The sequence below is a fragment of the Chionomys nivalis genome, chromosome 24 (genome assembly GCF_950005125.1).
Source record: "Chionomys nivalis chromosome 24, mChiNiv1.1, whole genome shotgun sequence".
NCBI classification, from domain to species: domain Eukaryota; kingdom Metazoa; phylum Chordata; class Mammalia; order Rodentia; family Cricetidae; genus Chionomys; species Chionomys nivalis.
Genome location: NC_080109.1, coordinates 24804461 through 24829175, shown reverse-complemented (window position 1 = coordinate 24829175; position 24715 = coordinate 24804461). Strand labels below are relative to the sequence as shown.

The following is a 24715-nucleotide window of genomic DNA, read 5'->3' as shown; positions in this document are numbered from 1 at the left end:
GGCACAGGAACCCTGGGAGAGGCACAGGAACCCTGGGAGAGGCACAGGAACCCAAATGTCAGCGGGTGAGGATCACAGTTTTCATGTGGCCCACACGGAATAGGTACAGTCAGAGCACAGCACACTGTCCCGGGCACACACATGTAAGAGTCAGGCAGATCGGACAGTAAGGGACAGTAAGTATCCTTACTGTTTGGAGGTGGTTGGGACAGTAGAATGTGGAACTACTGGCTTTCACTTGAGTTCCTTGTTCTGAGGCCTCTGATATTTTCCCATCTTGAGCACGTTCCCTCAGTGTGTCTTATGAATTTCCAGGCTTTTCTTCTTTTTTTCTACTTTCATAACTGCACATCTGATACCGCAAGACCCTGAAGGTGATGGCCTCAGCTACTGCTCTAGCCCTCCGACTGCCTAACGCATCAGACAGCCGAACTTCCCAGTAGCACTCCGACCCTGTCATTCCCGGCTCCACAGCCGTGGTTTCAACCCACAGCCTAGGCTCTCAGTCTATGACCCAGCTTCCTTCCCCCAGCTCTCCCATGGGTGTCATCTCTTCTTTTCAGCCCCTTGTTTCAGCCAGAGCCAAAGAATATTTTCTGGATGGGCCAGACAATTCCACACTGTTCACCTTCACTCACCAAACTCCGCTCTCAGCTCAATTCCGCCACCTCTTCAGGGAAGTCTTGTACTATCTGCTTCTCTAGGCTGCAAGGAATTGTGGGCCTCAGGGTGTGTGGTGTGTGTGTTCGCATGTGCACGCGCGCATGAGCGGTTCTTGCAAAGACCTGGGGTTCAATTCCTAGTACCTACATGATGGTTCACAGATGTCCACAATGCTAGTCCCAGGAGACACACAATGTTCAAGTACATGAAAGCAAAACATTCATATACATAAAATAAATGAATCTAAGCAAAAAAATAATTTTAAAGGGAAATGCCTTAAAAAGATAAGAAGATGTATCTGGGTATGGCGGTTCAAGCTGTCATTCTGCATTCAGGAAGCTGAGGCAGGAGAACTGGGTTACGTAGTGAGTTTCAGGTCAGCCTGGGCTACATAATGAATTCTAGGCTAGCCTGGGCTATAAAATACAGAGCGAGACATTGTTGGGAAAGAAAGAAAAGAAGGAATAAATGTAGATAGGCAGGCTTAGAAAGAACAGTGGCAATTGACAAAGGAACGTCTCAAGTCTAGCCTGTCTCCCTTCTTTGACAGGTGTTTTTAACTTAAGTTTCTCTGTAAAATGAGGACAATGTAGTACCCGACTCCTAAGACTGGATGGATAATGTCTGAGAAGCACTTAGCCTAGACATTATCTGCACACAATAGCTGCACACAATAAAAGCTAACAATTACAGAGAGGATGTTAATAATAGCTGCGACAAGGGAACTGGCGGGAAGACGGCGTGTGTGCAGAGCTGAGTAGCTGGTGTCGAAGCAGCAAGGTACCCAGACTAGTTTTGGTAAGGAAACGCTCACAGCTGTTTATACCAGTTCAGAGATGTGCGTTAGACTTCAAGTAAAGAGCAGTGCAAAGTGCCAAGGCCAAGAATGTCTGAAGAAAGGCCAAGGAAGCAGTGTCCTCCTGCAAGCACACACTTGCTCCAGGCACCCTGCAAATCCCAGCCTGGAATGAGTCGAAAGGCTTCTTTCCTTTTCTGACTTATTTACTTTATCTTATATGTGTGAGTGTTGGTGCCCACAGGAATGGAGTTACTGGTGGTTGTGGGTTGCCATGTGGTGCTGGGAGCCAAATCCAGGTCCTCTGTAAAAGCAAATGAAATGCTCCTAAGCACCAAGCTCTCTTCTCTTCCTTTTTTCCTTCCTTTTTTTTTTTTTTTTTTTTTTTTTTTTTTTTTTTTTTGACATAGGATGTAACTATTGGTCCAGGCTCTGTTGGTCTAACTCTGTTAGTCTTCCAGCCTCAAGTGATGCTCTCTGCCTCAGTCTTCCAAGTAACTGGGACTAAGCGAATGTCCCACTGTTCCTGGCCATTCTAAGGACTTTAAAATCTTAGGATTTACTTTTGGGCTGGAGTATGTAGCTCCGTGGCATACTGTCTGCCTAACACATACAGCAAAATAAATAAATGAAATGTTGTTGTTGTTCTTTTAAAAATTCAGATATAGTTGCTCACACCTGTAATCCTAGCACTCAGGTAGAGGAATGTTTAAAGTTCGAAGCCAGTGTAAGCTACAGAGATCTTGTTTCAAAGTAAATAAATAAATAAAACCACAAAAAGCAAAACAAGAAAGCTACTCTACTTGTTTACTTTTAGGTAAAATGGAGTGATTGCCCAAGGCATGCCAAGGTTTAAGTCAGTCGTTGCAGCACGGTTGTTAATCATGCTTTTCTTGCTCAAGTGAACTCCTGATTTACAGTAACACTGACTGCTCATCCTATATAACAGGCCTCCCTGTTTATGTAAAGAAACTTCAAGCTGGGCGGTGGTGGCACACACATTTAATCCCAGCCCTTGGGAGGCAGAGGCAGGTGAATCTCTGTGAGTTGGAGGCCACCCTGGTCTATGGAGTTAGTTCCAGGACAGTCAGGGCTGTTACACAGAGAAACCCTGTTTCAAAAACCCAGGGAAGAAAGAAGAAGAAGAAGAAGAAGAAGAAGAGGAAGAGGAAGAGGAAGAGGAAGAGGAAGAGGAAGAGGAAGAGGAAGAAGAAGAAGAAGAAGAAGAAGAAGAAGAAGAAGAAGAAGAAGAAGAAGAAGAAGAAGAAGAAGAGAAAAAAAATAAAAGAAATTTCAGTGTTTTGAATCCACTGGAATAACTCACAATCCACATGGAAACAAACTTTTAAGATTATTATTTTGATACAGGGTCTCGCATATTTCAGGCTTGCTTTGAATTTGCTATGCAGCTGAGGATGACCTTGAACTCCTGATCCTCCTGCCTCCACCTCTACGCACAGGTGTGTGCCACCGCACCAGGTTTTTGTTCACAGTGGTAGGGTCATAGAGAACAGGGTACATTTTCTAAACAGCAGCACGGGGGGAGTTGGTTTAGTCTGGCATACTATCTATGATCCATGGTTTGTTTTCTAAAATTTTAAGCAAAAAGCAACAACAACAATACAATAAAAATAGTAAAAAAGGAGGAGGGTCTGGAGAGATGGCTTAGAAGCTAAGAGCTTCGGCAGCTCTTCCAGAGGACGGGGGTTCAATTTCCAGCATCCCCAGGGCAGCTCACAGCTGTCTGTAGCTCCAGTTTCAGGGGATCTGACATTCTCACACAGACATACATGCAGACAAAATACCATTGCCCATGAAATAAAAATAAATTAAAAACTAAAAGTAGACAGTTTTTAAAAGGAAAGGAATGAGGGCAACACTAGCAATTTGTTAAGAACTGCTTTTCCTATCCTAACTAACAGTAAGGTGCAAGAAGTCAATAACTTGAAAGTTAAAGAAGGCTTCCTGTGGCTGAGTCTTCTGGGCCTCACTAAACCTCAACATTGAGTTTATGTGAAGAAATAGAAGCTCTGCAAATTCACATTTCTAGTCTCTTCTAAAGTTCCAAGCAAAACCATGCACTTTAAAACTGTTTTTTAAAAACTAAATGAAGAAAGAAGTTTTACAACTTACATTAGAATGGATGCCTTTCCAAGAATTCAAAACAAAAAATCATTCTACTTCATCTCACCCTAAGTCTCCAGAAGCCTGGAAAAGCAGTTATGTTTATGAGCGCATCAGAATGGGATTTCTCCCAATGTAGCACTAACAAATACATATCCATATGCGTTGTGAAACACCGTCGCTTTTTTTAAATTCTCTATCGTTTGTCAGAACCTGTTTATACAAATTAGATCAAAATCAGATTCAACCAGCGACTTAAAATTATTTACTGAGATGCTCCGGTTAACAAATCGGGGAACAACACTATTCGGTCTTGCAAAACATCACGGGAACATTATCGGGGGATAGGATAAAATAAATAATAAATACCCTAGAGACCGTTTTACAGCGTACATTGTTACAAAATCATAACCTCTCATGACACAAACAACGAGATTGTATAACGTCCCCACCGCGTCTTTTAGAAGTTGGGGGCTGAAAAAAAGAGGCGGAGGAACTCAGCAAAACATTGTGGCGACAAAAGTCGGGGGAGGGGTGCTCGAGTAGGGCGGAGAAACCTGACACCCAGGCGGTGATATCACCCGCAGCCAACAGCTCGGAATTCAGAAAGTTAAGTGTCACCCAGCAATTTCGTTCCAGGCTCGAGAGCCCGCACCCGGCTCGGAAGCAGGGAGGGGGAGGGAGCGGGTGGCTGAGTTCGCCCGGGGGCAGCGCCGACCCGGGCTAGCCGCCTCCGAGGTGCCGAGCGTTCGAGCCCGGTGGGGAGCGGTATGCACTACCTAGCAATGATTTCATCATTTTTCGGAGGAGCGGCCGGGGCTGCCATGTGCCTGGTGGTGTGCAACTGGGTACGCTGCGATGGGAGACCCACCTAGACAGGGCCCTGGTGTCCGCGGGACGCTGCGACTCAGCCAGGAAAGGGCTGGCGGTAGGAGAGGGAAGTCGAGGTGGCTGAAACGCGGCTGCTCCGCGGAGGTCGCCGGCCTCAAGGGACTGACCTCCGGCGCCCTCCCCTCCTCCATCCCCGCAAGGACCGAGGCCAAGGTGCTGGGGCAGCTTCGCAACTCCCAGGGAGGATGCTGCTGTGGCCCGTCGGGATGCAGGGGCCGACTCTTCCCAGGGCCGCGGACCCCGCGGGGCCCCATTCCCCGCCTGTGCCCCGCCGCGCCCCGCGCGCTCCCGGCGGCGTGGCGGTGGCAGTGCAGCCCCCGCCCGAGCCAAGCGACCGGCCACCCGCTTAGGGACCGCGATGACCACTGGCCCGGCCCGGAGCTAGTCACAGACCACCACTCTTTTCGCGCTCGCGGCCCCAGGCGCCTCCCCCATCCCCCAGGTCCTGGAGAAATGCCGGTCGTACCTTCCACGGCTTCCTCCACCATCTCGTCGTCGCTATCCATGGCGGCTGCGACCCTGCCCAGCACCGGGCCGTGCGGCCGGTTCCCGTCCCTCCGGGTGCTCGCGGCGGCTGAGCGAGCGCTGGGGCTAAGCACTGCGAGTTTGGAGGAGGAGGAGGGGGAGGAAGAGGAGGAGCAGTCGGGGCGGTTCGCGCTGCCTCCCCCTACAGTCCTTTCAATTCCTCGGCCTGCCGCGGCTGCCGCAGCCGCCGTCCCTCCTCCCTTCGTCCCCCGTCCCCAAGGCTCCGGGGTGCAGCGGCCGCTGCAACTTTCTCCTGTAATATCCCCTCTTTGTTATGGAGCAGCTGATCCGCTGACATCACCAGGCGCCGGTGCGCTCCCTCCCTCGTTGATTGACAGTTCCCTGTCCTTTCCCAGAAGTGAGGATCCTTAGAACCGAAGGCGCTTCGGGGCCGCGCCGCCTCTGCTAGGCTGTGGGCAGGCCCAGCGGCGTTTACCTTTTGGCTTGGCGCGCCGCGCGACAGCCACGCGGTCCTGGTCGCCGCCTGCTGCTCAGGAGCACTGGGGATCGCTGGGGTATCCGCCCTGGGGTTGGCGGGGGCTCGGAGCGCAGCCACCGGTGACTTGGAAATGCGCGGTGCAGGGTTTTCCCACCACTATACCCTTGCAGGATAGCTAGAGCTCACGCAGTGCTAAGGAAGCGTTTTCTGATGCTCCTGAGCCTTGACTTCCTCTCGCCCTCGCGCTCCCACTTCACCCTGCTTGTCACCACCCGGAGCTACAAAGTGCCGCGCGCACAGGAGCGCAGATGTCCCCCAAAGCTCAGCGTTGCCTCCACAATCCAGTTTCCCAGACTCTAGGGGACGACCTGCGCTCCGAATCCCCCCCCCCCAGCGCAGGTCCCACCCAGGGGTCTCCAGGCTCCACCCTCTTTCGCATCCCCAGCCCCCTGAGGAGATTCAGGAATTCATCAAACCCAAATGGCAGCAGGCTGGTAATCAGGCCTCACCCGAGGCTGGGCAGGTTCCCTCTCGCCCTTGTCTTGGAGACGGAGCCACCAAGTGGGGAGCAGGAGCCAGGACCCTGTATCTCGCGCGCCTCCTCTCGCTTCCCGTTCTGTACGTGTGATGTCTCTAGATGTTTCTCTGGTTTCTCCAAATACCAACCACTTCGCAGATTCAGGCGTCTTGGAGAGAAGAAAATCCCGGTCCCCACCACAATCACTTAAGAGTGTCATTATGACTCTGTCTCTTACAGGTGGCAGTAAAGGACCGCTTTAAATAGCGGGTTAAATGAATGCAGATGTACACAATGTACCGTGGAATTACCGGGTGCCAGTCTGGCCTTCTGCCAAGAACAGCCACCGCGGCGGATGGGAGGGGTGGGGCAGGAAGCAAAGAAAGTTGTTCCATTTGATTTTGTGAACAATGCACGAGGCCGGAATTTCAAAGTACTTTCAACGCCTGGGAAAGGCAGTATCCCCGTTCCCCCAACTTCTTATTTTTAAGACAAGGTCTCCTGTAGCCCAAGCCTCTAACTCACTAACTCACTGTGTACCAGGAAGATGTTCTTGAACTAATGATCTTCCCGCCTCCACATCTCCCCAGTGCAGCAATTACAAGCATCGGCCAGCACGCTGAATTGAAATGATACTGAAGAATCAATCCGGGTTCTTCCATGCTAGGCAAATACTCTACCAACTGAACTGCATCCCTGGCCATTAAACGCCAGGTTTAAAAGACAAACAAACAAACAAACAAACGGGGGCGGTGGCTCACGCCTTTAATCCCAGTAGTGGGAAGGCTGAGGCACACCGATCTCTGACTTCAAGGCAAGCCTGGTCTGCGCAGCCAGTTCCAGGTCAGACAGGGACAGAGAACCCCTGTCTTGAAGCGGGGAGAGGTGGGAGTATCTAAGAAAAAAAATTCTAGAGATATTAGTTCCCAGTATTATCAAGAATTTTAGCTCCACGCTGACCCCTTTAGACATTGGAAGGTTGTGGAAAGTCAGGGCTAGTGACCCTTACCTCCCCGATGTGCTAGGGTATGAGTTCCTCTTCCTGGGCATTAGACAGTCTACTCACCCGGGCAGAGACTCCTCTGGTTTAGACTGGATTAGCCTTTGAACCGTTAGCCTAGGTTACACCCCAGTAGGGTCCTCTGGTTCAGCCTGTACTGTTTTGAAGTTTTCCAGATCACCTTGAGTTCTATCTCAGGCCTGACCTCCTTAGGTCTCTCAGGGCAGGTACCTGGGCCTGTGGACTCCACAGAAATCTGTTCTTGCTGTGAAAGATGAAAGAACACCTTCAGATTATAATTTAAATTTTAGTTAATTATAAATTCAAATATAATTTAAAACCTCTTTTTTTTAAAGATTTTTATTTGTGTGTGTGAGAAATAGAGACAGAGAGACAGAGAGACTCTCTGTGGGTGGATGCTGTGTGTATGGGGATACCTAAGGAGGCCAGGGAGCATCAGAACTCAGAAGCTGAAGCTACAGACTGTAGTGAGCCCTTGGATGTGTGGGTGCTGGGAACCAAACTTGGGTCTTCTAGAAGATCAGCAAGTGTCCCATATTACATCATTTTAAAACATGAACTACAGAAGCAGGATTTTACTGAGTGTGGGCATGTACATATGTGTGTATGTGTCTGTACATGTGTGTGTGTTCGCTAGCCAGAGCACAACCTCAGATGTCCTTCAGGTAATGTTAATTTTTTTTTTTTTGACAGACTGTCTCACTTGCCTGGAACTCAAGAGTAGACTATATCTCAGAAATCTACCTGTTTCTGCCTTCCCAGTGGCTGGGCTACACCCGTACACTTCCGAATTTGTCTTTTTTCTTTTAAAGCATGTGTCCTAGAGATCGAACATTCCAAGCCAGGCCTTATTCTGATTTTCGAAAGGGAACCTACTGCTTCATCCCTTCCAGGTTTTGATTTATATGACATTTCATATATTTAATTATTTTCATAATAATTATTATATTAATTAAAATTAGTTATTATATTTAATTATTTTTAATTTTTACATATCACCACTCTGCTTACCAAAGAATATCAGATACTCACCTCCGTCAGCTACTGGACAATAAAAACGCTGAAAATTGAAGGGAGAAGCAAAAATAATGTATTTCTCTTCTGAAAGGGGGTAATGGGTTGGGGCAGGAAATGTCTGTTTAAACACAGTGAGACATGGTCTCCTGGTGGGAGGGTATATATGATGGCGGGTCTGTCACAAGTGTTACCCCTCTGCCTTTGGATTCAGAGGAGAATGTCCTTCTGGAGGAGTGAGCTTTTCCCCGCCTACCCTTTCCATATGCCACTTTGATGGGGTCTGGGACCAGTGCCCACACCCTGCAGAAGTGGGTCTCTATAACTGGAATGGCTGGGAGGGGAGCAGGACCAGGAAGGAACTCACCAGCTCTTCCCACAGGGCAGGCTGCCGTTGGGACAGCCCATCTCATCTGCCTTGTCCTTTATCCCTCTTGACTCTAGACCACGAATTTAGGCAAAATGTTTGCTGGTTCCCTTTTTGGGTGCTTGGATCTTTACAAATTTGTGTGTGTGTGTGTGTGTGTGTGTGTGTGTGCTAAGTTTCTAGCCCGACAGATCCTTATTTGCAGTCCCAGAACCCAACAGAGCATCTGGAACCAAGCATAGGATAAATATTGTTGATAATTTTACAGAAAAGACTATTCTATTTCTTGTAAACGGTGCGGAATTGTTCTCTGACCGACCCTCTTTTTGTGATTTGGCCAAGAGCTTTGTTTCAGCATAGATTTGAAGGGCATCTTTTGCACTCTTCTGCTGGCCCCATACAAGCATCTATCACCTTCTTCCCTATAGAGTTTTTCATTGAGAACTCGTTTTGTGAGTTCCCCTTCCACCTGGCTTCCCACCAGGTTCCCCTGTCTCCCTCTGTCCCTGCCAGTGTGGTCATGGGCTAGAAAATCAGTGAAACTCTTAATCAGAGGCAGTGTGCAGCAGCAATAGAAGCTGCCTGGTCCTAACTCAGGTTCTAGTACAGTAGGATGTGTACAAGAGAGTCAGCGGGAAACTCTGGTATGAGACTTGCTTGCTTACTCACAAGGAGCCCTGGCTTTTTTTTTCCCTTCTTTTATTTATTAACTTATTTTGATTAATTAGTTTTTGCGGTATTGAGGCTTCATACATGGAAGCAAGCATGTTATCACTACTCCTAACCCTTTGACGGTGGATTCAGGCAGGCTTCTTTTTTTTTTTCTTTTTTTCTTTTTTTTTTAAATTTTCGAGACAGGGTTTCTCCGTAGCTTTTTGGTTCCTGTCCTGGAACTAGCTCTTGTAGACCAGACTGGCTTCGAATTCACAGAGATCCGCCTGCCTCTGCCTCCCGAGTGCTGGGATTAAAGGCGTGCGCCACCACCGCCCGGCAGCAGGCTTCTTTCTATTAGCTGAGCACACACACCCGCAGCCCCTCACTGGTGGATTTTAGACAGGACTCTACTGCTCCCCCAGTGTCTGTCTCCTAGTGAGCATTCTACTGCTAAGCCATTACCTCAATGCACGGGATGATTTTTCAAAGCTTCTCTGGTTTAGCTTCCACTGTCCGCACTCATGTGGTCTATCTATCTCTCCAGACTCTGTGTGGGAAACCGAAGTCCCTCCTCCACCGTCTAAAACAATCAAAGCACCCGGCTACTTTGAGTCATTTCCCCACTCATGGCTTTCCCCGGAGAACTCACCAGATTCGTCTTGCAAAAGTGATCTCACTTTCACAGTGAATATATTTCTACGATCTTTCTGTATTTAAGGTGCTTCCCATATCCAGGGTAAACAAGCTTGTCAGCAGCTGTGCGTTTGGAGCACCCCAGGGGAAAAACTCAGTGTGGCTGCGCTTATCTTGGGGGTTAGTAAAAAATTACTCCTCCGCTGCCCCAGCAGATCAGGTTTGGAAGACCCCAAGCATCCTTCAGGCCCACGTGCCCCAGCAGATCCGGATCGGAAGGCCTCAGACATCCTTCCGGTCCAGGTGCTTCTGGTAGTTAAGGGGTTTCCAAGGTTAGACAGCAGGAGCTCGTTTGGGGGGGAAAATGTTAAATTATTTTCTGTGTATAAGTGTATACCTGCTTGTATGTATGCACATCACCTGCATGTCTGGTGCCTGCAGAAGCCAGAAAAGGGCTTTTAAAACTGCTCTGGAACTGGAGTTATAGACTGTGATGAGCTGTAATCTGGATTCTTGGAATTTAACATGGGAAGACTTCCGGAAGAGCAGCCAGTGCCATTAACCACGGAACTATCTCTTCAGCTCCATTCAGCAGCTCCTTTTGCTACTGTTTTTGAGAAAGGTTGGTTTTATGTTTGGTTTGGAACTTGTTATGTAGCCCAGGCTTGCCTTTAATTCCCATTTATCTACCTGTGACAGTCTTCAGTGCACTGGGGTTATAGGCGTGGTGCTACCATAGCTGTCCAGTGAAGGGTTTTTTTTTTTTTAATTTAATTTTGCTTTCTATTTTTTAAATTTATTTTTGAGACAGAGTCTCACGTAGCCCATGTCGGCCTCAAACTACTGATCCTCCTGCCTTTAACTCCTGAGTGCTGGGGTACAGGTGTGTGCCAACGACCTGGTCTATGCTATGCTGGAGATGGGACCCAGAGCCTACCTAGCTACATCCCCAACCCAGGAACTGTGAAGCAGTCAAGTCCCATTTGATTCTGGTTAGAAGCACATACTGCTCTTCCAGAGGGACCAGAGTTTCTCAACACTGGCACCAGGAGGCTTACAACTGCCTGTAACCCCAGGGGATCATGGGTACCGCACCCCCACCCCACTCTTCACCGCTGGCCACAGACCCACATACATAAATGATAATAAAATAGTATGATTGAATTTTCACCTTGTAAGAACTAGCAACTGGGTGATAAAACACCTTGTACAGCGGAAAATTGGTCCTTACCAATGCTCTGCTCAAACCTACTTCGTACAGGTTGCTGGTGGGGTGGGGAGGGTGGGGCCAGGGAGTCGGGGGCTCACGGTTTAGGCAAAGTAAATCATCAAAGCCCAGCATCATAAGGGAAGAGGGAAAGGGCTGAATCCAGGCTGACTAACAAACGGGGCGTTCACTTTTTCTAGCGCATCTCTTCCTAGGATGAAGGAAAACGCAAAGGGAGGGCCCGAAAGGCCATTTTCTTGACCTCAGGGAGGGAGGCATGGGCTCTTATGAGGACCACGGTTCCCGGGTTCTGAATCACTAAATCACGCCAGTCCAGTGCCTAACTGTGTTAGTGACATGTGCAAAAGCTGCAGGAGATGTGGGAGGGCCAGGGCCAGGCGTGCCCGGGAGAAGGGCGTGGGGGAGGGGGCTGCATGAAAGGGGACATGGATGCATACTGAGTTGTGGTCAGGGAGAACAAGGACTCAGGGCAACACATGAAGATGCCAGGGAGCAAGGCAGGAGAGGAGAAACCTCATCCTGCCGGAAATAGACATGGCTGCCGTTAGGAGAAGACTCATAAATTCAGGGTGACCTGATTTGATTATGGCAACAGGAAATGCAGGGAGGTTGGGGTGGGGTGGGGTGGGGTGGGGAAAATAACCTCTTCTGAGGAAGTGAATTAAATAATAGCGAAGACTTCCCGGTTGCCATGGCGTTAAAATACCTCCGGCCACATCAAACATCTCTGTCTTCTTTTGCTTGATTCCTGTTCTGCCAACGGGCCCATGTTCCTGCAGTGTATCTAGTAAACTAAATTTAGACCCTCTGGGACAATGGGAAAGAGATCGTGTGGCCCAGATCTCTGTCTTCGTGTACTATGGGCCATATCTCTATCCGTGATATATTTGGATCTTTTGCCTGTTGCCGTCTCAGATCTGAAAACGGTAGATTTGGGTCTAGTGAAGCTGCCAAACACAACTTGGGGGAGGGGAAGAGGCCAAATTGGAAACTGTGTAGGAACTGCCTTAGTAGTAACTTCAGAAAAATCAATAAAGATGCAGATTGAAAAAGAAATACATTTACCGTCAAAACCAAACGTGCCGTGCTTCCTTAAGAACAATTCGGTTTCACCAGCTTTTGAAATGTATCGTCTTTGGCTACAATTGCAACGATTAGAGGCTGGGGATATAGCTCAGGTGGTAAAGTGCTTGGCTTGTAAGTACCAGGGCCTGACTCTGTCCCCAGAATCTATATTTTAAAAAACAAAACGAGAAAAGGAAACAAAAAGAAAATAAAATGCCCAAACAGGTTTAGTGGCACATGCTTGTAACCCAGCACTGGGGGTGGGGAAAGACTTGGATGGATACCTGGGCTCACTGGCTAACCAGCTTGACTGATGAGTGAGTCCCAGGTCCCAGTGAAAGACTGTCTCAAAAACAAGGTGACAGCACCTGAGGAAGGACAACAGAAGGAGACCTCTGGCCGCCACATGCGTGTGCACACACACTTCCACACATCTGAACACATATAGGTAACGGGGTCTCACAATTGCCCTACAGAAATGCAGACACTGCAGAAGGCAATCAATCCATTGCACACTCTTGAGTTTGTGGGAAACTGGGATTGGAACCCAAGGAGTATACTCCTTTAACATTGGAAGACTCAGTATGGATTTGGGGGGTGGGGGGGAGCGGTGTGATGGCTTTAATGTCAGCACTCAGGAGGCAGAGGCAGAGGTTGGTGGATCTCTGAGTTCAAGGTCAGCCTGATCACAGAGAGAGTTCCAGGACAGCCAGGGCTACACAGAGAAACCCTGTCTCAAAAAAACCGAGCAGAGAAAAATGTATAACTCAAGAAAGTCAATAAAAAGTTAAAAAGAGAAAACCAAGGGGGAGGGGGAAAAGATGGTATGAATAAAAGATCAATTTCATCTGATATATGGGGCTGGAGAGATGGCTCAGCGGTTAAGAGCACTGCCTGCTCTTCCAAAGGTCCTGAGTTCAGTTCCCAGCAGCCACACGGTGACTCGCAACCATCTGTTATGAGATCTGGTGCCCTCCTGAGGAAGAGACCTGGTCAGTCGTCCTTATCAACTTAGATCATGAAACCCAATATGGACAAGTTCAACAGAACCACATATATGGGCTGCCCATGCCTGCTTTAGCATTGCCAGTACATACATTTTATTCATTTTCCCCCATCTGACGGACTGACTAGATATGTCTCAACAGTCTCCTGGACTCACACAAACTACATCACAGAATGATGTACATATCTGAGTTATGACTGACAGATAAGAATTCTCAGACTGTCCTGGCAAGTACAATCTTTTTTTGAAGATGAAGATGATTGTGTTTGAGAAGACAAGTTTCTTTCTTTTATCTTTTTTTTTTTTTTTTTTTTTTTTTTTGAGGCAGGGTTTCTCTGTGTAGCCATGGCTGTCCTGAAATTCACTCTGTAGACCAGGCTGGCCTTGAACTCAGAGATCTTCCTGCCTCTGCCTCCTGAGTGCTGGGATGAAAAGTGTGGGCCACCACCGCCCGGCTGAGAAGACAAGTTTCCTGCACACATTTGCTCGGGCAGCTTGGAGTTAGGATAAATGAAAACCGTGTGAGCCACAGGAGAGATGTCGAGACATAAAAGCATGAGGCTCAATCTCACCCACTCCTCCTTACATTGTTCTAGCGGCTCCCGAGATCTTGAGTCTTTTTCCCATTCTCCACGTCTGTGTAGCCAACATAACAGACGGTCACATTTATTCGCTTCTCTCTTCTTTTGATGGATTGAACTCAGGGTCCCAAGCATGGCAAGCATTCCCTCATCACTGAGTTCTCCACACGACCTTGGTTTTCTAGTCTATTTTATGTGCATGAGTGTTTGGTGGCATGTATGTTTATGTACTGTGTGTGTGCCTGGTACCCCAGAAGGTCAAAAGAAGGTGCTGGAGTCCTTGGAAATGGAGTGACAAATTAGTGAGAGCCACCATATGGATGCTGGGAATTGAACCTGTGCTATCTTCTAGCTCCTCTCCCCACATCTTCATTTTTAAAGTCATAACCACATCTCTCTCTCTTTCTGATTAGTGAAATCCCTCTAGGGGAATAAGATACCCATGCTTCTTCCTTTCCTTTGCTATCTTGGCTTACTTTGGCTGAATTCTAGTCAAATGTGTTGTGTGTGCTGGTTTTTCTAATATATCTTTCAGAGAGCAAACCGGTCCTCCCAATCTCCTTGAATCGTCTCACTTTTTGTATGGTATGAACCATCACCGGTGGTGTGGTGGCTAACGCTGACCACTTGACAAGAATTTGATGTCTCTGAGGAGACACACCTTTTGGTGCATGTCTGTGAGAGAGTTGCTAGCCCAGGTTCACTGGACTTACGTGTACGTGGGCAGGTGCTTGTGTGTCACTCACACTCAGTGTGTAAAGGTCAGACAACTTGCAGGAATTGGTTCTTTCCTCCCACCATGTGGGACCAGGGATCCAACTCAGGCTTGGTGGCAAGAGCCTTCATCTGCTGAGCCATCACACCAGCCCTGAGTAGTTTTCTAACTTGATTGAATAGCTCTTAAGCTTGACTTTAGTAGAAGATAACGTCATGTCGCAATGTTAAAAGGTCAGACAAGCCTAGATGCTGCCATTTCTTCCTGGGATGTCCTTTGCTGTGGGGATTGTCAGTCTCTGGATCTAGAGTGTCCTTTTAGGTCATTTAAGGTCCTATTGATTCTCTTTGCTGATTCTATAGATTCATTCCTAGGAAAGATGTTTCTGGCTAACCTTCTGGAGTATCTGTCAGGCAGATTGAAAGAGCTCAGCTCAAATGCGTCTGTCTTTGGGATGGAGGGACGGACACAAGACAGGCGGTCCAGAGGCAGGCTTTGTATTGTCTCCTTGGCCAAGGGCCCGTTGATCAGCATGGCCATGGGAATGGGTCTTCTGCAAGTCATCAGCACCCTTCCCAGCCTGGCAGCTGAGGAATGCCTGGGCTGAGATATACTCGCGCTGTCTAGCAGAGTGGGGCACCTCATCACTGCTGGCCTGTAAAAGTGCCTTCTCCACACCCCCTCACCATGCCGAACTCTCTCTCTCTCTTTGGATTCCTCTCCCTGTACAAATATAGCAAGAGGTTGCACGAAACCATGGTCTTTCATGGGCAGATGTAGATGACATAAAACATACATGTAACTTCCACTTCCCAGGCAGTCCTCTGAAAATGAGGACTCAGAGTTTGGGCATTATTCGGGATGTGTGTATATGTCATCATGTTAATAAGGTCATTTTTATTCCAGGTACCATTTCTATTGGTGCATATTCCTTCAAGGTTTAGGATAGATTTAACCCGATTAGAAAGTCATTTGACATCATTTCCTTTATACCTCCTGGCAGTCATCGAGGCAAGAGCGACTTCAAGACTCTTCCCAGGACCTCACAACTAAGATACGACCAATGAGACAAAAACTAGGGCTCTGTGAGGCTTCAGCTGCCTGCCATTCTTCATAAATAGGACCTGGAACCTTCAAGGAGTTGACAGGTTTAGCAGGACTAAAGTGAGGAAGGAATGGCACTTAGGCATGGTCTGTAATGTCTCAACAGGTTGGGTCATAAGATTTAATTCTAAAAATTATCTTTTGAAATCCATTTATAGATGAGGAATTCAGAACCTCAGTGTTAAATAACTTCCTGCCATCACGTATGTAGTAAGAGTGGGACCGCATAGGTATCAAAACTATTCATTCTAGGAGATGGCTGGGTAAGGGGAAAGTGCTGGAAGACACATCACATCATCACGTTAGTGTGTGTGCGTGTGTGTATCCCTGTGTGTGTGCATGCGTGACCCCATGTGTATATGTGTGTGTATGTGTCCCCGTGTATGTGTATGCATGATACCCGTTTTGTTATATGTAATTTTACTATGTTAAAGTTAAAACTTTCCTTTTTATTTAAACAGAAAAGTGGAGGTGATGTGGGATTCCCCTTTGTCTGCTGTGAATATAATTGGTTAATAAAGGAACTGCTTTGGGCCTTTAGCAGAGCTATAGGGGAACAGAGCCAGGCAGGGAAAACTAAATGGAATGCTGGGAGGAAGAAAGTGGAGTTAGCGAGAAATCAGGTAGCAACCCCAGACAGAACTTTTCCCGGTAAACCACAGGCTTATGGTGATACACAGATTAATAGAAATGGGTTAAATTAATATGTAAAAGCCAATAAGAAGTTAGAGCTAATGGGCTAAGTAATGATTTAATTAATACAGTTTCTGTGTGGTTGTTTCGGGTCTGAGCTGCTGAGCAGTCAAGAACACACAAGTGGCCTCCTTCCTACAGTCACTGATTTGACAAGACTAGCTAGTCATCAAGTCCCAGAGATTCTCCTGTTTCTGCCTCCTGATTATAGATATGCATATGCTGCTAAGTCCAGATGTTGGTTTTGTTTTTCACTTCATTTATTTATTTATTATTTATTTATTTATTTATTGGTTTTTCGAGACAGGGTTTCTCTGTTGCATTGGAGCCTGTCCTAGAACTAGCTCTTGTAGACCAGGCTGGCCTCAAACTCACAGATATTCGCCTGCCTCTGCCTCCCGAGTGCTGGGAGGTGTGTGCCACAACTGCCTGGCCTTATTTATATTTTATGTATGAGTTCTCTGTATTTATACCTGCATGCCAGAAGAGGGCATCAGATCTTATTATAGATATTGTGAGCCATGATGTGGTTGCTGGGAATTGAACTCATGACCCCTGGAAGAGCAGCCAGTGCTCGTAACCGCTGAACCATCTCTCCAGCTCCCTAAGCCCAGCTTTTTATATGCTGGAGAATCTGAACTCAGGCCTTTGTGCTTGCAATGCAAGCACTTTACCAACTCAGTCCTCAGTCATCTCCATATATATATTTATGGGTTTACTCTGCAGTCCTAGTTGGCGTAGAACTCACTACATAACCGAGGCTGAGCTCGAATTTGTGGTTGATCCTCCCAGGTGCTGGGAATATAGGAGTGAGCCGCTCACCTGATTTTTTTTTTTCACACTGATATTTATGGTGCCATACAAGCTGGCTCTCTGCAGGTCACACATAGAAACAGCAGGCTCACACTGTGAATGTTTTGCTCTCTAACAACTGGTCCTATTTTGAAAGTTCTGAGAACTTTGAAAGGTAGGGCCTAGTTTGTAGAAGTAGGCCATTAGGGGTGGTCCTTTGGGACTACATCTTACCCCTGGTTTCAGGCTGGCTCTCAGCTTCCTGTCTGCCATGGCATGAACAGCTTCCATTGCACAGTCTCATCATAACCTGAGCGACTCCTTTGGGCCCTCTGAACCATGAGCCAAGGTAGTTCTATTTTCCCTTATGTTTCTTCTGGCAATTATTTTGGTCATAGAGATGTTAAAGAAAATGAGATACAGCTATGTAACTGGCCACAGCAGGGCAAGGAAAGTGTTGAATGAAGGTACAGCTTCATGGATGTGTCCTAAGAGACTTTCCTTATTTGAGATGACTCACTTCATTGAGATCCCAGACTTCTGGTGTAGGAAGTCCTTCTGTATATGTGTTGCTTTTATTGGCCAATGAATAAAGCTGTTTCTGCCAATGGCTTAGCAAAGTAAGCCAGGCAGGAAATCTGAACAGAGATATAGAGAGAGTAGGCGGAGTCAGAGAGATGCCATGTAGCTGCCAAAGGAGACAGATGCTGGATCCCTACCAGTAAGCCACAGCCTCGTGCCCATACATAGATTAATAGAAGTGGATTATTTTAAGACGTAAGAGTTAGTTAATAAGAAGTCCATGCTATTGGCCAAGCAATGTTGTAATTAATATAGTTTCTGTGTGATTATTCAGGTCTGAGCAGCCAGGAAATAACTGAGCAGTCTCTGCCAACATACTCTTTGTTGCTCTTTTGGGTTGTGAAGATTGAGTGGAAAGCAAACAGCCCACCCGCTGCAGATGTAATAGCCTCTTCCATGCTGAGGGCACGTAGGGCTTCTAGAGAGTCAGGACAGCTCATCAGTAGCTGGAATCATACTGTCAGTGAGTGGGGCTGGTTCACAAACCCACCATGAGCAGATGAACATGGCCCTTCTGGGAGCAGCTTGCATCTGACAAGGCACTCAGAGAGCTATGAACACTGTCGTTGGGGAATGTCATTCGTTTAGTTCCTTTTTTTTTAGATTTATTTATTTATTATATATACCGTGTTCTGTCTACATGTTTTTCTGTACACTAGGTCTCATTATAGATGGTTGTGAGCCACCATGTGATTGGGGCAAATTGAATGCAGAACCTCTGGAAGAGCAGTCAATGTTCTTAAGCTCTGAGCCGTCTCTCCAGCCCCAATCTTGTTTTAACCTATTCTTCTGAATGACAATTTAGTATCACTTTCAGAAGTAAATATTCTTGATAGCGATATTAGAAAGAAAGGATATAAAACAAAGTAGAAATCCTTCTGGTTCCTAACAACAGTAGCACCCTAAATCATGCAGTATATATCCTTTCAGACACGTTTTCTGTGTGAATGTAACGTCATAACAAGATTGGCTAGAACTAGATCAACTGGCCCTTTCTCTACTTCTCACCTCCCTGTTCACAATGCTTGTATTTCTTGCCAGCCAACATTCTCTTAGACCTGGCACATTCTTTGGACTTCTAGTATTGTCTATGAACTTCGGTTGGGTTTAAGCTGCCCAGCATAGACACTGTCCCAACCGGCTTCCTCCGGGCCCCCAGAGAATCCTAGCCCTTCTTCTGAGTCACTTTGTGGACTTGGTGCTTACCACATCTACTTCAGAAAGTGCAGGAGCACTCACTGTGTTTCCTGGAGCACCACTAGCAACCAGACCCTTTGTTACTGCGACTGAGACAAGGTCTCACTATGTAGCCCAGAGTGGCCTCAAAGTCACAGCAATCCTTCTGCCTCAGTTACCCCTCTGTTGATGGCAGCATTCTGTATTTTTTTTTTGGAAAAGAACTGTATTCTTAAGTAATATTTCATATGGATTAACTTTCCAATAATTCACAATTTTTTCATAGTATCATTCAGTTCTGAGATAATAAAAGTGTAAAAAAAAACACCCTACACTCAGGAATTATTGCATTGGAAGCAGAAAGACAATTATATGATTTTGAAAACAGTAGTCACGGCTGAGGGCAAAGGTGTTTGCTGCCAAACCTGACATCCTGAATTCATTTCCTGGGACCCACACTGTAGAAGGAAAAAAATCAACTCCCAAAAGTCATCCTCTGACCTTCATATGTACGCAGGGACATGGAGCATGTGAGTATACATATAAATACACACACACAAACACATACTCTCTCTATATATACATATTAATATATATGTTAATTTGTATACTAATATGTATATAATTAATATATACAATATATATTAATATGTATATAACATATATAATATACATATTAAAGAAAGCAGTAGTTAAAATACTTACATGAAACAGGTAGGAAAATGTAAACCAAATGTTAACAATGATTCTATCATAGAAATGCAATATCAATTTTTTTTCTTTTTGTGTTAACAAAAGTTTTTTAATAATGGCTATTTTTGGTTCATATAACTATAAAAAGGGGTTCTTAAAATCCCTCACAGCTGGAGGCAAGTCCTTTACTTTTCTAGGTTTCATTTCCTTTATAAGCGATATTGGAATTCCAGTAATCTCTGCTCCCTAGAGAGATGATTGGGATCAACCAAGCCCAAGCAAAGCCCTCCACGTACAGGGTAAGTGTTGGGGACATGGCAGTCTCCATTGTCTTGGTGGTCACCAGGCTCATACTCTTGGAGTAGAAAAGTGGTATTTCGTAAATTACTGCCTGGATGGCCCCCTTTGGTGTCCTGGCACTTGGGGTCAATTCTGAATTGACACACCATGTAAACACAGACTGTGCTTTAGTTTCCCAGATGCCCAGACCCAAATAATCACATGGAAACTACATTAATTACAACACTGTTTGGCTGATGGCTCAGTCATATTTATAGCTAGCTCTTACATCTTAAATGAACACATTTCTATTAATCTGTGTATCGCCGTGAAGCTGTGGCTTACTGGTAAGGTTCTGGACTCTTTCTCCTTTGGAAACTACAAGGCATCTCCCTGACTCCGCCTTCTCTCTCCCTGCATTCAGTTTAGTTCTCCTGCCTACCTATATTCTGCCCTGCCATAGGCCAAAGCAGCTTCTTTATTAACCAATGGTAATAAAGCATACTCACAGCATACAGAGGGGAATCCCACATCAACACACCAGACGCCCCCTTCACCTCCTTCAGTTGCTCTCTGGTGCCTGACCTCTATTCAGGCTTTGTACTCCAGCTACACTGGCCCTTGGTAAGTTCTAGCCCACAGCAGAGCCTTTGCAGACACTGTCTGCTTGGGATGTTCGTCTGACAGCTTCCCATAGCTGGTTTTCGGTCTTAACATGGAAGGTGCTACCTCAGATGGTTTTGTTAATACCACTGGTTGAGAATAGGACTGCTACCTGAGTTTAAAGTCAAATTTGAAGCAAGCTTTAATTAAATATTAGCCAGGTAAATGGGTTCTGTCAAGGTTCATACCTGTATTCCCAGGAAATGGCCTCAGCCACGTTTTGCAGAAGAAGGCAAATCCATAATTCACTGCATTTCCCACAAGGTCCAATCAGGAGCAATTATACATCCTGACGAACTTTCCGCCTGCATACCTACTGCCTACAGCCAAACGGGGCAAGGGTACTTCCTGACGTTATGTCCCGCCCATATGTGATTAAGCACACCCAGTGCAGATGGGTCAAGAAAACTTGTTTAGGGGAGTGAAACCATGTGGCTTGGTCATCTCCCATAAACAACAGCCTCCAGCATTTCAGTAAATCTCTGTCCTTGGGCAAAGGGCTTGCGAATCAGGAGCAATTTTTTTGTTGTTGTTTTGTTTTGTTTTAAGGGTTTCTTAGGCATAGTAATTAAAACTTAAAATGTAAACTTGGCTTTCACAGTTTTCCTGGATGTCCAGCCAGAAGCCACCTCTACAGACACATATTATTCAAGATTTGCCTTGTGGGATTTTCATGACACCTGTCACTACCTTACATGGTTTTGGGTACCTGTTTTATTCTCTTACCTGGTGTCAGTCTCCCTGTGGTCTTTGCTTGACCTGTCAGAGATGTCACCTGAACATCTAGAACAGGCCAGGGGCCCCATAGGTGCTCAACCCACCATAGGTGATAACATTAATGATTAAATTTGACCCATTTCTACCACCTCAGAGTGTGACTGCTTTCCCACGGAAGGGGTCAACTGTGACTTTATTGTCATGCCCCGCTTTCTGTCCCCCTCTAATTAGGAAGAGGATCCAGAGCAAACCAGACACCTGCTTCTCAGCTCCCCATCCCCTGTAACCATATTCATAACTTCCTACCTTAAATTAATTTCTAAAAAGGCCTCCCAGATTTGAAAAGAGAACCTTCTAGCCTTTAGCTGTGATACTGGCAGGCTGGTCAGACAGTCCTCGCTCTACAAAGAGACAAGTTTCCTTCTGTGCACTGGTAACAATGTGCTGTGATGGGCCCACAGAAGTCTGTTTAACTCACAATGCAAATTAGAAAAGAAAATGCCTTGAAATTCTAGGAAATGTAACATGGGATTTGAACAAGAAATATAATTTGCATGTTTGTCTTGAATATTACTGCTGGAAGAAGGAGGGAAATGCCTTAAGGAGGGTGAGGGTGAGGGAACCAGTCTTCTGAGAAACAGGTCTCGATTTGCCTAAAGGAGCATACGCTGATATGGAATGTCCTTCTGTATGTATGTTGCTTTTATTGGTTAATGAATAAAGCTATTTTGGCCAATGGCTTAGCAGAGTAAAACCAGGCGGGAAATCCGAACAGAGATAGAGATAGATAGATAGATAGATAGATAGATAGATAGATAGATAGATAGTAGGCTGAGTTGAGGGAAACACCATGGAGCTACCAAAGGAGAAAGATGCCAGAAATTAACTGTAAGTCACAGCCTCGTTGCAATACATAGATTAATAGAAATGGGTTAATTTAAGATGTAAGAGCTATCTAGGAATGTGCCTGAACCATTGGCCAAACAGTGTTGTGATTAATATAGTTTCTGTGTGATTATTCAGGTCTGGGCAGCCAGGAAACGAAAGCACAGTTTTCTTTTACAAGACCCTCATATCCACAAGCACCAGAGATGGCCAGAGGCCGATGCCAATGCTTGTTGTACCCACTGAATCCTAGAGGCTGGAATGAACATAAGAGGATTATTCTGAAATACTGGGATTTGCATGTACAAGAGTGGTGACTCACGAGATTTCGTAGGGAACCCCTGCCAGAGTTCTCCAGTACAAACAACTGGACAGCTTTAAAGAGAACAGACTCAGGTCTGAGATCTGGAGCTCAGCTGAGGCTCTGGGTTTAATTTGCAATACACAGACTAGGAGTGAGCAGTGGCCATACACCGTAAGCCCAGCATTTCACAGGTGGAGCATACAAATTCAAACTTATCCTCTTTCCACGGAGCAGGTCCTCAGCCTGTGGGTTGTGACCCCTTTGCTAAGGTCACATATCAGATATCCTGCATATCAATCAAATATTGGCATTACGATTCACAACAGCAGCAACATCACAGTTATGAAGTAGCAAGGACATAATTTTATGGTTGGGGTCAGGTTCAGTTTGTTTTCATCATTGTTTGCTGCAAAGGTAATGTCAAGTGTCATTTTTCTCCTTTATTTGATTTTTGTGCTGTTCCTTTGAGGCAAAAGCTTTTATCTCTTGGAAGTCTTCAGGAAGCAAGAGCAATATCCTAATATGGGAGGTTGAATAAAAATTATGATATCAATTCAGAGGACAAAAGCAAAAATAGGATAGCATTTCTGATGACATTGTCAAATCTGGAATTTTAAATGCTTAGACAAGAGAAACAATATTCTCTTGAAAATGGTGTTAAACAATTCCAGAATGACTGGTCTGTGTGATGATTAAGATGCTAATATTATGGTTGTACATAAAGAAATTTGAATAAAATTTTCATGAGCTGTGAGATCAAAAATAGCAGTTTGTCTAGTGATGTTGGAACGCTCCTTTAATCCCAGCACTCCAGAGGCAGAAGCAGGAGGATCTTCATGAGTTGGAGGCCAGCCTGGTCTACAGAGTGAGTTCCAGGACAGCCAGGGCTACACAGAGAAACCCCACCTCAAAAGAAAGAAAAGAAAAATAGGAGTTTGTCTTTCTTTCCTTTTTCTTTTCTTTCAGTGTTGGAGACTGAACCCATCCATGGTTCTGCATTGTTGGCAAGTGTTCCACCACTGAGCTATGGAATTAGCAAAAGTAATAATATATCTTAAGTAAAGAATACACTAAAACTATTCTTTTATGTCCCAGAACTCACTTTGTAAACCAGGCTGGCCTCGAACTCACAGAGATCCACCTGCCTCTGCCTCTCAAGTGCTGGGATCAAAGGTGTGTGCCACCACTCCCGGCTGTAATGTGTGTCTTAAAATGAATGCAAAAATAATGTATCAGAGGCTGAAGACATGACTCTGTAGTCAAGAGCAGGCATTGCTCTCACAGGGGACTCAGGTTCAGTTCCCAGAACCCATGTTGGACAGCTCATAAATGCTTGTAACTCCAATTCAAAGGGAGTCTGATGTCTGTGGTCTCCACTGGCAGCTATACTCACATGCACATACCCACTCCCAGACTCACATAATTCAAAACAATCAAAATAAAAGTTAAGTAAACAACATACTAAATATTGTGGTTTGAATGTGAGATGTCCCGCCTAGACTCATGTGTGTGGTGATATTTTGTTTATGCTCTAACAAATAAAGCTTGCCTAAAGATCAGAGGATGGAGTTTGCCACTAGTTAACCAAAGCAGCCAGGTAGTGGTGGCACACACCTTTATCCCAACACCTGGGACGTGGAAGCAGGAAGATGAGGAGTTCAAGGCCACACTGGGCTATGTGAGATTTAATCAGTCTGGAAGAGAAGCAGAGCTCACACCTTTGATCCCAGCACTCAGGATCTCATGACTTTAATCTCAGCACTGGGGAGGTGGACATGAGTGATATTGATGGGAGGAAAGAGGAATAGAAGGGAGGAGGAGACAAGAACTCAGCCCATTCGGTCTGAGGATTTTGTAGAGGTAAGAACTTTAGTGTCTGGAGACTTTACTTCTCTGATCACTCAGCTTTCACCTATAACCAGGTTTTTATTAATAAGATCAATTAGATTAATGCTACACATGTGTTTGAACGCTTGGCCCCCAGTTGGTGAGTTACTCTGGGGAGGTTGTGAAACATTCAGGAGAGCCTTGCCAGAGGGGACGAATCACTGTGGGGAGCGCCTTAGGCGTTACAGCCTGGCCCTGCTTTCTGTTCACGCTCGACTTCCTGTTCACGCTCCGCTTCCTATGCATGCCCTGCTTCTTGTTCATGCTCCACTTCCTGAATGTGAAGGCCAGCCAACCCCCAGCACTCAGCACCACGCCTAGCCTGCTTGCTGCCAGCTGTTTTCCCACCACGAGGGGCGACGGCCTCTGGAACTGTTAGACAAAATAAACCGTTTTCCCCACTCAGTTGTTTTTGTCGGGTGTTGGCACAGCGATGAGGGAGTAACTCTGACAACTACAGGCGTTTGACTTTTTCTGCGTACATTCCTAAAAGTCAACATGTCCAGTCAGGCTAGTTGAGGGAAAATGATGTTGTTCCAAAATCGGGGGTCAAATTCTAACGTCACCCCTTTGTTTGGGGACACAGGTGTTCCCGCTTCAAGAGCAGCTTGTTTCTGAAAGCAGCAGAGCCCCCTGGAGGAGGAGCCTGCTCTGGGGCTATTGTGGTAACTGTACCTTCTGGGAACTTAATTGTCTCTCTG

The 24715-nt window shown here is 46.0% G+C and overlaps 1 protein-coding gene across 2 annotated transcripts in view; it reads right to left on the bottom strand.

Annotated features, from left to right (window-relative positions):
- Setd7 (SET domain containing 7, histone lysine methyltransferase) overlaps positions 1-6121 on the bottom strand; it is a 45212-nt gene extending 39091 nt beyond the window's left edge. The window contains exons 1-2 of one of the 2 annotated variants that reach the window (XM_057756921.1): positions 5948-6121; positions 4941-5072 (exon numbers count right to left, since the gene is read on the bottom strand). In XM_057756921.1, coding sequence (XP_057612904.1) covers positions 4941-4980 — 40 coding nt within the window. In that variant the 5' untranslated portion in view covers positions 4981-5072; positions 5948-6121. Of the gene's footprint in view, positions 1-4940; positions 5817-5947 lie in introns of those variants that run through there. The other variant, XM_057756922.1, reaches the window with a different exon arrangement.
- Between the last annotated feature and the right edge of the window lie 18594 nt (positions 6122-24715).